This window comes from Bidens hawaiensis, unplaced genomic scaffold (assembly GCF_021521415.1).
Source record: "Bidens hawaiensis isolate Kalapana, Puna unplaced genomic scaffold, B.hawaiensis_p1.1 tig00059927_1, whole genome shotgun sequence".
Classification (NCBI taxonomy): domain Eukaryota; kingdom Viridiplantae; phylum Streptophyta; class Magnoliopsida; order Asterales; family Asteraceae; genus Bidens; species Bidens hawaiensis.
Window position 1 is genome coordinate 29,370 of NW_027500797.1, and position 14,540 is coordinate 43,909.

The 14,540-nt window shown below is 35.7% G+C and overlaps 1 protein-coding gene across 1 annotated transcript; it reads left to right on the forward strand.

Annotated features, from left to right (window-relative positions):
• The first annotated feature begins 9,162 nt into the window (after window positions 1-9,162).
• On the forward strand, window positions 9,163-10,770 carry LOC143602852 (putative UPF0481 protein At3g02645). The gene has a single exon (XM_077079831.1). The coding sequence runs from the start codon at window positions 9,163-9,165 to the stop codon at window positions 10,747-10,749; it is 1,587 nt and encodes a 528-aa protein (XP_076935946.1). The 3' UTR covers window positions 10,750-10,770.
• The last annotated feature ends 3,770 nt before the right edge of the window (window positions 10,771-14,540 follow it).

Below are 14,540 nucleotides of genomic sequence, written 5' to 3' on the forward strand. Positions count from 1 at the left end.
TAGTTTTTATTGTGTCTTGTGCATGAGATTTAACACAACCGCCATCATTGAATAATTTAATATGGATAATTGTTAACATCCTATTTGGATTATCGATCACTTTTTTTAACAAGCTGCGAATCAACGTGATTTCCTATCACTGTTTTAGACGCTAGGAACATTTGTGCAGCCGCAGATCAGGGTGCAATATGGCAGTTTCGCCGACTAGTTGCCAAGTTCGTTCAAGGCTGCCATCGATATTCTAGCATCTTTTTTTGGTTTGTTTGTTTGTTTGAGCTGGTTCAAATTATTTGGTTGGCGTATTTATCGGGCAGTTTAGCTGGGTGGTTTTGTTGTGATTCGTGGGGGTTTTATTTTGTTGTCCGAGCTTGATATAATTACCGAGATCCAAAGTTGGTAAAATTCTTAGTTTGAGTAATAGTTGAGAGCGGAAAACTTCAGATTGAGAAGTTTGATGGTAAAGACTTTGGTTGATGGAAAATGCAAATGGAGGATTTGCTAGTTCAGAAGGACTTCGACGTGGTATTGGGTGAAAGACCAGAGAAGATACAACCAGATGAGTGGGAAACTTTGGATAAGAAAGCCAAGGTAGTAATTAGATTGTCGTTATCGAAGGATGTTGCGTTCAACATCTTGAAGGAAGCCACGGCACGTGGGATAATGAATGCATTGTCTAATATGTAAGAGAAGCCTTTAGTAGCTAATAAGGTTTTCTTGATTCGTGAACTGGTAAACACGAAGATGAAAGAAGGAAGTTCAGTTACAGTACACATCAACAAATTAAACTTGATTTTGTCAAGACTTGGGTCAGTTAGTATCAAATTTTAGGATGAGGTTCAGGCTCTACTATTGTTATCATCATTGCCAAATAGTTGGCCAGGAACTGTTACAGCGATTACTAGTTCTACCAGCGAGTTCACTTTTGATGGGATTCGGGATCTTATTCTAGGCGAAGACGTCAGACGAAGAAATTCAGGTGAATCATCGGGTGATTTAATTCATGTTGGCAGAGGAAGAAAAAATAACAGAGGTGGTGGGAGCGGGAACAGGAAAAGGAGTCAGTCTCTGACTCAGAAGGATGTGGTATGTTGGAACTGTAACGAGGCGGGACACTTTAGTAATCAGTGTCCGAATAAGAAAAATGAAAAGAAAGAAGTCAACACAGCAGAAGAATACTCAAAGGATGAGGCTTTAGTTCTTAGTGTTGAGGATAATGTTGATTCCTGGGTCATGGATTCTGGTGCTTCATTTCATGCTATCCACAGTAGTGAAGCATTGCAGAATTTGAAGGAAGGTGATTTTTGTAAGGTTAGACTGGCGAACAATGATGTTCTTGATGTTACAGGCATGGGTGACATGAATTTAGTTACTTCAGCTAGTTCATGGACCTTGAAGGATGTCAGAGTGATTCCAAGCTTAAAGAAAAAGTTGATTTCTGTTGGGCAGTTGGATGAACAGGGGCATGAGGTTAAATTTGGGAACGGGCAGTGAAAAGTTGTTAAGGGAAATCTTGTCATAACTCGAGGAAGAAATGTAAGGCCCCTCTCCCGGTGACCCTACTTTAGCGTCGGATTTACTCATAAACACAGTTCTTCAAATCAGAGTTTATTAAAACTTTTCGCGGAATATAAAACATCAATCATTTGTTACAAAACATTAAATCTTTTCTTTGATACCATAACACAAAACTTTATATTTAAAATATCTTTACTTCTTTCTTCAGATGCCAGCCGTTCAATCCATGCCGTGTGTCATCCTCATGCTAACTCTATAATCAGCTCACCTGCGTGCATACTAAAAGTCAGCTACGCTGAGTGAGTTCTAGTTAATCGAACGCCATACAATACATACACATACACACATATACGTAGATACATATCCATACTTCACTAGTTACCCTTATGTTCTACATACATACTTGCTACCATACATACATACATATCTACAATCACTAACCTCAGTCTACCGAGAGTACGTTCATAGTTCACCGTCTATACCTGTACTCAAGGTCGTGAACACGTACAAGGTTCGCAGTCCTTACCTATGTTCACCATTTATGGTACGTACAAGGATCGCGGTCCTTCCCTATACCATAGTACATCCACAACACGTACAAGGTTCGCAGTCCTTCCCTATGTTGCAACCTAATTCATAGCACGTACGAGGTTCGCAGTCCTCCCCTATGCTACAAAATCAGAACGTATAAGGTTCACAGTCCTTTCCTATGCTGAAATACATCCACAACACGTACAAGGTTCGCAGTCCTTCCCTATGTTGCAACCTAATTCATAGCACGTACGAGGTTCGCAGTCCTCCCCTATGCTACAAAATCAGCACGTATAAGATTCACAGTCCTTTCCTATGCTGAAATACATCCACAACACGTACAAGGTTCGCAGTCCTTCCCTATGTTGCAACCTAATTCATAGCACGTACGAGGTTCGCAGTCCTCCCCTATGCTACAAATACAGCACGTATAAGGTTCACAGTCCTTTCCTATGCTGACGCCTATCTACATTACGTATAAGGTTCGCAGTCCTTATCTACGTTTACATATATCATCTACTTCACGTATAAGGCTCGCAGTCCTTAACTACGCCATCACCAGCCGAGTCTATGTCCGACAGAAGCTAGAGGGATTTGCCATCCTAACTTACTATGTCGAACGTAGAACTCACATGCCATTCGTGTACCTATATACACATACTTACATTATAACATAAGAACACTCTAGGCATTCTTTACCTCATTCATTTAACAACCATACCCCTTGTCGTTACGTGCAATATCCGAAGATCGTTCACTCCCCGACAAGTATTCATTTGAAATATTCATACATCTTCGATATATAATACCCGTACCTTTATTTTTAACCTGACAGTACGCGCAATATCCGAAGATCGTTCGCGTACCGACAAACAATCATTCATATCTATCACACATATCACATATGACATACACTTATCACTTAGGATAAATGTATTAACAACACATCGAGTATGCACACAGCCCCGAAAACATAACAAGGAATGGGGCTAGAAACTCACCTGAACACGGTTACGTTCACCGTTAATCGTAATCCCTTTCTTCAGTTGTGCACGGCTGACTGTATAACAAGTATACGTATCAATTAACTATCACTACTCATATCATCTTTCCAGTCTTAACTACTACCCACAACGAACGGGGGTCCGGGGGGCAGCGCCCCTGGCAGCGGGGTCTAGGGGCGGCAGCCCCTAGCAGGGTCCAAGGGGCAGAGCCCCTGGCTGGGGTCGAGCTGCCAGGTCAGCTTGAAAAAATTTTATTTCCATTAACTGTCTTAACACATTTTTCATTAGATTTTTAATTTATTTTCTAATCGAACTTGACTTTAGGCGAAGTTAAACCTTAGGCGAACTTAGCTTTAGGCGAAGTTGTCATCAGGCGAACTTAGCTTCAGGCGAAGTTGTCATCAGGCGAACTTAGCTTCAGGCGAAGTTGTCATCAGGCGAACTTTGCCTCAGGCGAAGTTACCAGTTAGGCGAACTTAACTTTACAGCGAAGTTGCCATCAGGCGAACTTAGCTTGCAGGCGAAGTTCATCAGGCGAACTTAGCTTGCAGGCGAAGTTGCCCAGTTGCAGGTGAAGTTGCCCAGATCAGCCGCTGTTCGGTTTCTGTCCAGCATTTTGAGCGATTTTAACACCCTTGCTATGGTTCAATATCACCCACTACGCTTCCCGACCATTTTCGGTCGTTTATACACTAAAAAGCTTGGATCTTTAAACTTCAAAGATCAAGAATCATACCTTTTTGAGCTTGTTTGGATCTCGTTTAACTTGTTAACACAACTAATCGCTCTCTCTCTCTCTCTCGGATCTGCCTGTTCCTCTCCTCGGCCCGGCGGCGGTGTAGATGGTGTGTGTGTTTTTGGAGTGTGTGTGTAGAAAGTAAGGAAATGAAGATATTTTTGGGTTTAGGGGATATTTATATCCCTGAAATCCCATGGACCTAAGGCCCATTCTCATTTAACCCGTCTCCATTAATCCAACACTAGCCCGACTCATACCAACTCCTACTCTATTATTTATTTCCCGAACCCGAGTCAACTTTCCCTCTATTATTAAGTAATATAATTAATATCATTTTGGAAATTTCGGGATGTTACAAGAAAGAGGGGTTCATTGTATATGGTCTGTTTATCGTCTAAGGGAGTGACCGACCCAATTCAGAACAAGACCAAAGTCCAGTTCACAGAGTCTGGTGGGCAGAAGAAGGTTTCTTTTGCAGGAGATAAACCCAGAGCCACAGGTCAGATTCAGGTTGAACGTGCTAGAAAAGGTTTAGAGAAATCAGTCAGGGCTTTTCGTGGCAGTGGGACTAGACAGTGGATTAAGAGAACCGGTATTTCAGCGGTTAAAGTCTCTCCAGAAGATTACCTACTTAATATGGAGAGTGTTGTTTGTTCTCAAGGTATTCCAGGATTTGGCGGTTCGTGTAAGTGGGAGCCGGTAGGGATAGAGAACGAGTCAGTGACAGTGGTAGCCATGACTAATGTGTTGGAGCTCGGGGGAGCTTCAACGGGTCTTCAGGTTAACTGATGAGAAGGCAGATGTAACCAGGAAGATTACAAGAGGTACAAATAATCATCGGTAGGCAGTTTGAAGATTATCAAGCCTCCAAGTAGGAGATTGTTGGGTTTATGGATGCTTAATTGAGCCCGGTTTAGAAGACATATTTTGTGACAGATTAATTAAATGAAGACTAGTGGCAGGCCTGACCCATATTATTTAATTATGGTCCATTATTAATTTCTTGAGGATTAAGTTGTAAACCCTAGGTAGTTCTCTATTTATATTCGTTGTGTACTTGTAATTCCTCATCACGAGTGAGGCAGAGGCAATAATAAAAGTATCCGGGTTGCAGCCCGTGGACGTAGGTTAGCCGACCGAACCACGTAAATCTCGCGTGTTCATCTTCGTTTATTATTTTCTCTTACAGTATTATTGTGTGTGTTTTGCAATACCCGAATCCCTAACAATGGACAATGTATGAAAGGAGAATAAGTTTTTGTAATAATAATAAGTATAAATTACGCACTGAAAGCATGTATTTTAACACAAACACAGCAGAATACATATGTGAAACATAATATGGAAGAATAAAGTCAAATATCTTCTCTAATTGAGGAGTTAAAACTCCGAAGCAAATAAATATGCTACTACGAATTATCGTGTGTTATTAAATTTGGTGTGAGATATTCACAAACTATAGGACTTATATAGGCTTATATGAGTCATATAGGCACAAAACAAGTCATTTGATGATGAAGAGCTTGGTTAATAACAAGCCGTTTCATGATGTTGTCAGTTAACGTTCATAAAAACCTACACTGGTCGTATATTGCGTGTATAAGGTGAATAATATGGAAAAAGAAATTAAACAAGAATGAGATACTATAGCTTATACGAAGCATATTGGTCCTACACGAGACATATAGGACCACGAAGAACTATACGAAACATCAGGCCTTATACAAGTCGTATAGGTCTATACGAGTCCTATAAGCTACAAAAAGCTACGACTTTTGATTTCTCTATACATGTGTCATGCACACAATTCCTATACAAATCGTATTGGACTATACAAACAAAATAAGGGTGAGTTTTTATATAACATCCCTTAGATTATTATTGCTTGACAAAGTAAAATGCATTCCTAAATACATACTGGCTTTTGATTCTTTGTACCCCCACTTTGCTTTTAAGTTGAGCGCTTGAAACCCATCTGAAAATTTTTGTTTTGTAGTATATTAATTTGGCAGGTTGGTAAGACCTTACACGTACGATTAATCTGCATATGATGTGGACAATACATACTGACTAGCTTTCTTTTTTTCTTTCTTTCCATACCAACTCCCTTATTTCATTTTACTTCTTGTTTTTTATGGACGAATATTAATACCTCTTAATTTTTTAATGTTTTAAAGGTTACATCTTGTTGGGTTTTGCTTTTATCAATTCATTTTCACTTTTAAGTTGCCATTCTTTACCATCCTTAATATCTTAACGGACCCTATCTTAATATTGTATATATTTTTTAATTTAATTTGTTTTGTCACTTTTTTAGTATAAGTTTTCCAAATCTTCATGTTAAGCTAACTTATCTTGCGAACTTATGTGTGCTGTGTGTGTGTGCACTGTCGAGAAATTTACTTTACATTGTCATTGTGATTGAGTGTCCAGAATCCAGATATTGTGTGATATCTGCTTATATTGCTATGGTTTTTTAATTTAAATAATATAATAGTTTACCATTAGTTGTGTATAGTGCATAATGAATTTGAAGCAGGCTTGTAAACGAACCGAACGTTCGGTGAACTATCGTGAATCGTTTTGGCGGGAAGTTCGTTTACGTTCGTTTATTTAATAAACGAACGAACATGAACAAAAAATTTGTGTTCGTTTAATTAAACGAACGAACATGAACACATGTTCCGTTCGTTCAGTTATGTTCATGAACGTTCGTTTATGTTCATTTATGTCCGTTTATTTATGTTCATTTATGTATTAATATTAATAGAAAATAATTAAATATTATCTGGATAGGTCATCTGCTTAAAGGTTTTATGTTTGTTAATTTGTGTTCATTTAAGTGTTTTCATTTAAGTTTGTTTATATTTGTGTTCATTTACGTTTGTTCATAATTCGTTTATCTTTGTTCAGTTGTGTTAGTTTTGATTTTAAATAAACGAACATGAACATAAATATTTGTTCGATTAAGCGTCCGTGTTCTTTTAAAGTTAAATGAATGAACACGAACATGCCCTTGTTCGTGTTCATTCGATTCGTTTACAGGCTTTCGTTATTCACATTAATTAATATGTCGGTCTCAATCTCTAGGCTTTGCCGATTTTATTTGTGTTCGTGAACCGTTCGTGAACACATTAATTTCCTTAATGAACGAACACGAACATAAAATTTCGTTCGGTAAGTGTTCGTGAACCGTTCGTGAACACATTATTTACTTAACAAACGGACATGAACAAAGCCTTGTTCGTGTTCGTTCGGTTCGTTTACAGCCCTAATTTGAAGTGAGAATAGCAACATATAACACACGCACAAATGGATGTACTATGATACTTAAGACATCATATAAGTATATAACCATAGTTATATAATCGTACAATACACTCATTTTCTTCGCATTACATCTATTGAATACTACATACAAATTAGCATATTCATTTTTGTTTGCCTTGTGGCATTCTTTATGTATTAAAAGACCCACTAACAAAAATATAAATTGTCATGATCCATCTTGTTGGGTTTTGAACATAATTAGTTCTAATTCTAAATGCGACATTACAATACATCTCTCTTAAGCCTACACTTAAATTATCGTAAATGGAACAAGTTATACATTTTGTTATGTTATAAGCAATAATTGTTTTCAATACATGTACAGTAGACAATCATAACATTTTTCACAAAACCTGAAGTATTCATTAGCTTCATACTGTATTTATACAATACAACGGCATAGAAATAGTTCAAAACATGAAAAGTTACTAGCTAGAAGCATAAAGACAACTTTAAAAGAAAAGAGTCTGAGTACTGCTGCGGGTCACGTGTATGATGAGTTTGGTGGAGATTCTGGTGGAGAAGAGATCCACATGGCTGATAGCGTGAGATTTTTATATAACTAAAGATACTAAATTTTAAATTAATAAAGAGATGATAAAATAGAAAAAACAAAGCGCAGTTTGTTTTTTAGGGTATATCTATGTATACAAAATTACCAATATAACATTTTCTAATAAATAGAATATCAATGCTATTAAGGATATGATGTGTCGAGTTAAGCTCTAGCACACTCAAGTGTAAACTTGAATCTTTAACTTAAGTCATTAAGCTTGACATCGACTTGTTTTGATCTTTATTTGAAAAAAAAAACTGTACTTACACAATTTTTTTTAACTTATTTATCTGTAAATTTGTTATTATACGAATATGGGTGTGCATTTTAAAAGTATAATATATATTATGTAATTACTTTTATCCTTACTTTATGTTTAAAAATAATTACTATATAAATATTTGTTTAATATATAATTCCGAATTACGTTAATAACATACTTGTTTAAACTCGAGGCGATAGTTACACTCAATAGTTAAACTTGAATTGCAGCTTGTTTATTAAAGAGTTCCAATATAAGTTCAAGCTCAATTTTAAGCTCGCATAAACACAATTCATTTCAAACTTTAAATAATTCAATCTCAAATAGCTCTAATAAAATCGACTCATTTATACCTAAGATAACCTAATTTTGTAAAATAAAAAGGGATACTGGATTTTAAAAATCCAAACTATGTCATGTTGGCCGATACTAAATCAAACGTTAAAAATATTTCACAATAGTCCCAAGTTTCAATGTATTGGCCGCCAACAAACATTTTATTAATGTTCAGTTAGTTTTCTATAATGTGAAAGATGACGTGTACAATGATATGCTCAAAATAGTGATGTAGTTGGCCTATATGGTAAAATAGTTTTTAATTTATAATTAAAAAATTTTAATTAAACGAATTGAACAACTTTTTAAATATAAATAAACAAACGAACCCACTTTTTATTAACAAAACCAACGAACCAAACCACTATTTTTTAACATAAGACCATCTCCAATAGAAAATTTATAGAGATTGTTAGAAGAAAGAGAATGTGAGTTGGAAGAGAGAGATGATAATTTAAAGAAGAGAGGGTGAGCAAAATTTTTGGTAAAAAATGTACTAAAAACATCCATGTGAAGAGAATTGTGGACATTGTGAGGAGAGAGGGAGGAGAGAGAAGAGAGAAGAGAGAAAAGAAAGAGAAATGATGAGCCATATATCACATTGCATACATTATTCATCCTAAATATCACCTCTATTGGTGATAGTCTAAATAAACTAACCAACCCACTTTTAATAACAAAACTAAAAGAATTGGACCACTATTTTTTCTTTAACAAAATCAATAAACCACTTTTTAAATTTTGAGTTAGCACATAATGAAACAATGTTTGAATTACTAAAATCCAAAATCCTTAATATAATTTAAAAATATAAGTAATCATCTCACTTCAAAGTAAACTAACTTTCTACATAAACAATCAAATAGACAACCAATCCTCTCAACAACAAATGGCCTCTTCCTCCTCCTCCACCTCCACCTCCACCTCCACCTCCACCACTCCCCTTCTATCATCTCCTCCATCCACCATTACCGACCTACAACAATACTGGCTAAACAACTCCACCAACACCTTCATAAACCATCTTAACACAAACACCAACCTTCAAACATGCATCTTCCAATTACCCGAAACCCTAACATCAGAAAAACCAGACTCTTACATCCCAAACCACATCGGTCTCGGTCCAATCCAACATTTCCGTACTGATCTTTACACCAAACAAGAACAACTCAAACTCACCACCTCAAAAACATTTCTTGAACCCTGCAACGTCACACCCGAGTTCCACAAAACCCTACACAACAAACTAACCGAACTTGTTCCACAAGTACGATGTTGTTACGACTTGTATTTTAATACAAGTGATGAATGTTTGTCATGGGTGTTTGTGGTGGATGCAATCTTTTTGTTAGATGTAATACTAAAAGTTTCAATGGGTGGTTTGTTTGAGCATTTGGAAGATATTATTATGGTTGAAAACCAAATCCCACTTGTGATATTATCCCAATTAATAAACACTATTAAGCAACACTCAAATGAAGAGTTTGATGATCTTGATCTTGCACATTTGTTGGTTAAGTTTTGTGAAACATGTTCACCACTTAAGTTTACCACACCGGAAACACAAATAGATCTTGATGACGTAAGCAATACTTATCATTTACTAGATTGCATGCATCGGTTAATAGTAAACTATAATTTACCACCACAAAACCCTTTTCTCCGAACCAGTTTATTGCTTGATGTGCATTTGGAAGATGTCGAAAATGCAGTTCAAATGGCGGGGGGATTGTTCCCGGGATTAAATGTTTTCTTGCAACCGGTTTTGGTGGTTTTGAAATTGCCATGGGACAAGATTATGAATTGGATTAAGAAAGTGTTTGGTGAAAACCCTACAATGCTTGAAATCGATATCCCGTCAGTTTCGAAGCTTTCGAAAGTCGGAAAGGTTGAATTTTTATCAACTAATGGAGGGATTCGTGATATTAAGTTTGATGAGGAGAAACCATTATTGATACTATCGGTTCTTGATTTGAAACCGGTATCCGAAGTTGTGTTAAGAAACTTGGTGGCTTATGAGGAGTTGATGTTCAAGAATGATAATATTAGGAATCTTTATTTTGGTGAGTATGTGGAGTTAATGTGTGGGATTATTGATGGTGTTAAGGATGTGAAGATTCTTCGTGAGAAGAATATTATTGAAGGTGATATGAAGGATGAGGATATTGTGAAATTGTTTAATGGGATTAGTAGATCTAGTGTGAAAAAAGACGGGAAGAAGTCCGAATTGCGAAAGACAGTTGAGAAAGTTAATGAGTATTACGGTGGTATACCGAGGGTTAAAGTGTGGAACGTTATCAAGAAAGTGTTTCTTGCATCGTGGAAGGTATTACTTATCTTGTTTTCGGTTGTGAGTCTAGTTTTGGCGGTGGTTACGGGTGTGTGTCAAGTTTATGATTGTAAGAGGACATTTGGGCTTGGTCATGTTAGGTTGGCTTTAGATTATGTTACCCAGGGTAACCAAGTTGTTTAGGTTATTAAGTGACAATTTGAGAGTTTAATGTATTAACGAAAAGAAGTTAAGTAGCTTTGGAAAATTTTATTTAGCGATTGTGAGTTTTTTTTTAAATGTTTAATGGATTGTTACGTTGTAGGTAAGGGTTTATGGAACCAACAAATAACAATCAAGTTCAACCGGGTGTTATTTGTGTTGTTATTGGGTTGCTAATAATAAATATGCCGTAAAAAAAATTCAAGTGCAAATTGAAAAGGCTTTTAAGTTTCTTTATTAAGTGCATATTTAAGAAATAATAACGCACTTAAAATTAAGGTTACAAAATCATGAACTCGTAAATGTACATGCAACATAACTTTGCTAAAATTATCTTAGAAATACGAAATTACAATTATCTCACATTTCTAACAGAGGATATAGACAAAATCTTAATGTTTTTAATCTTTTTAACTTGGTTATTTATATTGTGGATAGTGAGATGTTGTTTGGATTTATGATGGTGTTTGGTTATCATTAATTGTTTGTTTGTAACATTGTCATATGGAGTTTATGACTTGTATGGTGAGATAATGTGAATAAAAAACTCAACATCGACTTGTAATGTAAAGCTATGTGAACACAAAATTCCATTCCAGTTATTTTTTTTAACGGCCAACAAAGATATATTAATTATAAAAAAAGTAAGCTACAATGTTAGGAGCCAACACAATCAACCATCTTAAATAGACAAATTCAAACTCCTCAAGGCCTCCCAACTGATTAGAAGTGTGCTCCTCAATCGATTCTAACCCATACAAAACAAGGAGATTTAGGGGGTGTTTGGGATTGCTTATTTTCCCCTCCTTTTAACTTTTTAACTTTTGTAAAAAGAAGAGAATAGAAAAAGGTGCCTGAATAAGTGAAAAGAACTTTAGGTTTTAACTTTTCATTTAGTGTAAAAAAACTGATTTTGAGAAGTCATGAATTTGTGACTTTTGATGACTTTAGAGTTAAAAATGCATATGTACTCACATAAACTAATCCAAACACTTTTTTTAAAAACTCATTTTCAAAAATCATAAGTTATAAAAGTCCTTTTAACCAAAAGTCCTTTAGACTAAATAAGCAATACCAAACACACCCTTACTATCTTCAACTTAGTTAACAAGGATTTGTTATCAAACACCAAATCGTTGTGCATCTCTCACAAACACCATAATGTTGTAACAATAATAGCATGTAACCTCTTTGAAACTTTAAGGAATTTACGTAACTCCAACAAATCCCTAGTACCAAAATATATATTTTGCACAAAATGTCTATGGTTTATGATATTAGCCCTTAAATCAAGATAAGATCTCACTAAAAAAAATTGGCCTAAGGCAACCTTTATTTTACAAAAAAAGCTGCATTAGATGAAATTGCATTATACCTAGTACAACTTTTTTATCAGATAATACAACTGTTTCTTTCAAATGCAAGCTTTTTAAAATGTTGCATTTGAAAAAATAGTTGCATTATCTAACAAAAAGGTTGCATTAAGTCTACTGCAACTCACCTAATGCAACTTTTTGTGTAAAATAAAGGTTGTCATAGGATAATCTATGTATGTTCGTTTGTTGACAAGGTTTTCAACAGAATGTTTATAACAAGAGAGCCTCTTTCTTTCTAGTAGATTATTAACTAAGTTTTTAATTAATTTTTTTATATATAGTAACTTTGAAATATTCGTTATCAGAATCTCTCATCTTGATTTAAGCATGAAGTATATGTTACATCCTCGTTATGATTTTTGAAACATTAAATAAGTTTTAAATGTAATTGCCGAAATTTGCTTCTTTACATCAAAATTACCCTCTTTAAATAATTTTGAATATAAGATATCTGTTGTCACTAAAGCTGAATACTTTCATAAAAAAATCTCTTTTAATACATTTATGATTCTATAAAAGTTTACTGGTAAAAATTGACTACACTGAATACCCACCAGTTTTACACATACGATTCGTCTGCGTACGATGTGGATCGTGCATGTCACCTGAGGTATTTTGTAGATTTAACTTTATTTAAAACTCTCTTTTATCAAATTTTTTAAGTATAAAAATATGTAGGTTATACTTAGAGCATTCATAATGCCATGCATATACAAAACCTCATATTAGTGTCATATGAGGATATAAAAGGGGTAGCGGCGCAACTTGTTCGCTTGCCTTCTGTTTCGATGTAATAAAAAACTTTTAATTTATTAAGAGGATATGAAACTTGTGCCATATCATATTTCAAAATTTTATATAAAACGCTCACTTTCTTTCACACCCTATACCTCCACAAACCCGATTAAAAATATCAAATTTGTATACATATAACAAATGCGTATGTGTATGTGAGAGTGATGTAACACCAGGCCTACCACCTCTCGTTCGCCTCTCGATTGAAGACACAAACCGGCAACTGGCGAATCTTTACTTGGGCCGGGGTCCCCCCCCCCGGCCCCGGTTTTTTCGCATAATGGTGTAAATTTACCCGTTTTCGCCCGAAATTTTTTATGCATATTGTAAATTTAGGCGTTTTCAGTCGAAGTTTTTTTCGCATAGTGGTGTAAATTTACCCCGGCCGGGTGTCTTAGTCTAAGCTTCGCCACTGAAAACGGCCACAAACTTGAGCTCCCAAACTTTCTTTACAACGTCACTCGTTTGTCACCTTCTGTTTGTCAGCTACCACATCCACAAACAAGCATCCACAAACGTAACGTTGTGGATGCTCCGTCATTATCTAGTTTTCACTATGAGATTCAAATCACCAACTTTATTAGTAGGAACACTATTATGTACATTGACACCAAAAAATACAAGTTCTTTCTTATATTTAGTCACGTAGAAGTAAAAATTTTGGTTCCGAGTACCGCCCATTGATTATAACATCCATTTCGTTTAAATAATAATAAAGGAGTTACACCACCACCACCACCACCACCACCACCACCACCACCACCAACTTTTGCTTAGTAAAAGAATATGGGCTTATGGATCAAGAATATGAAGTTAACAAATAAGATGGGTTAGAGCCCACATATAAGTGATATAAAAAGCCATGTGCTGATACAAAAACTCTAAAGTCTAAACCCCATATCTCATCCATATTTTACACCTTAATACACACACAAGGCAGAGGTGTACAAAACCAGTTTTAAACCCAAACCGAACCGGTTTGGTCAACGGCTGACCAAAACTGATTTGACTCAAACTGGTTCGGTTTATAAACCGGTTTAGACACAAGATAGGCCGACCTGGTCATGTCGGTTCGGTTTGGTTTATAAACCGGTTTAACAGGTTTTAAACCGATTTTGGCCGATTTTAACCGGTTTTCCTCAAACCGGTTCGGTTTTAAAACCGGTTTGATAGATCTTAAGGGGAACCGGTCATGAAATTGGCGGTTTGGGTCGGTTTGAGAACCGGTTTGGATGAAACCGGTTTTAAACCCAAACCGGTTTGGTTCGGTTTGCCTAAAACCGGTCCCAAACCGGTTTTTTTTTACACCTCTGACACAAAGTCTCCATGTCCTTCCTACATAAAAAGCGGATTTAAAATTTAAGCAAGATCCAAACTCGTTCGTTGATATCAAATAATGAGGAAAATAGATCAAGATCTAGTGTCATTTAATTTTCAAGTTCAAACCAAGATTTAAAAAGTATGTTTTCGATTAAAGATTGCTATTTTATGTTGGATCTTGAGTAGTCAAACTATATAATGATAGATCAGGTTATTTAAATTCATTAAAGTTACAATCTGTGTCACGAACACGCCCTAGATGTAGACCTTTTAGAATCGGGT

Bases quoted from the DNA above. Each gene is read 5' to 3' on its own strand.
- LOC143602852 (XM_077079831.1), top strand. From the start codon at position 9,163: ATGGCCTCTTCCTCCTCCTCCACCTCCACCTCCACCTCCACCTCCACC.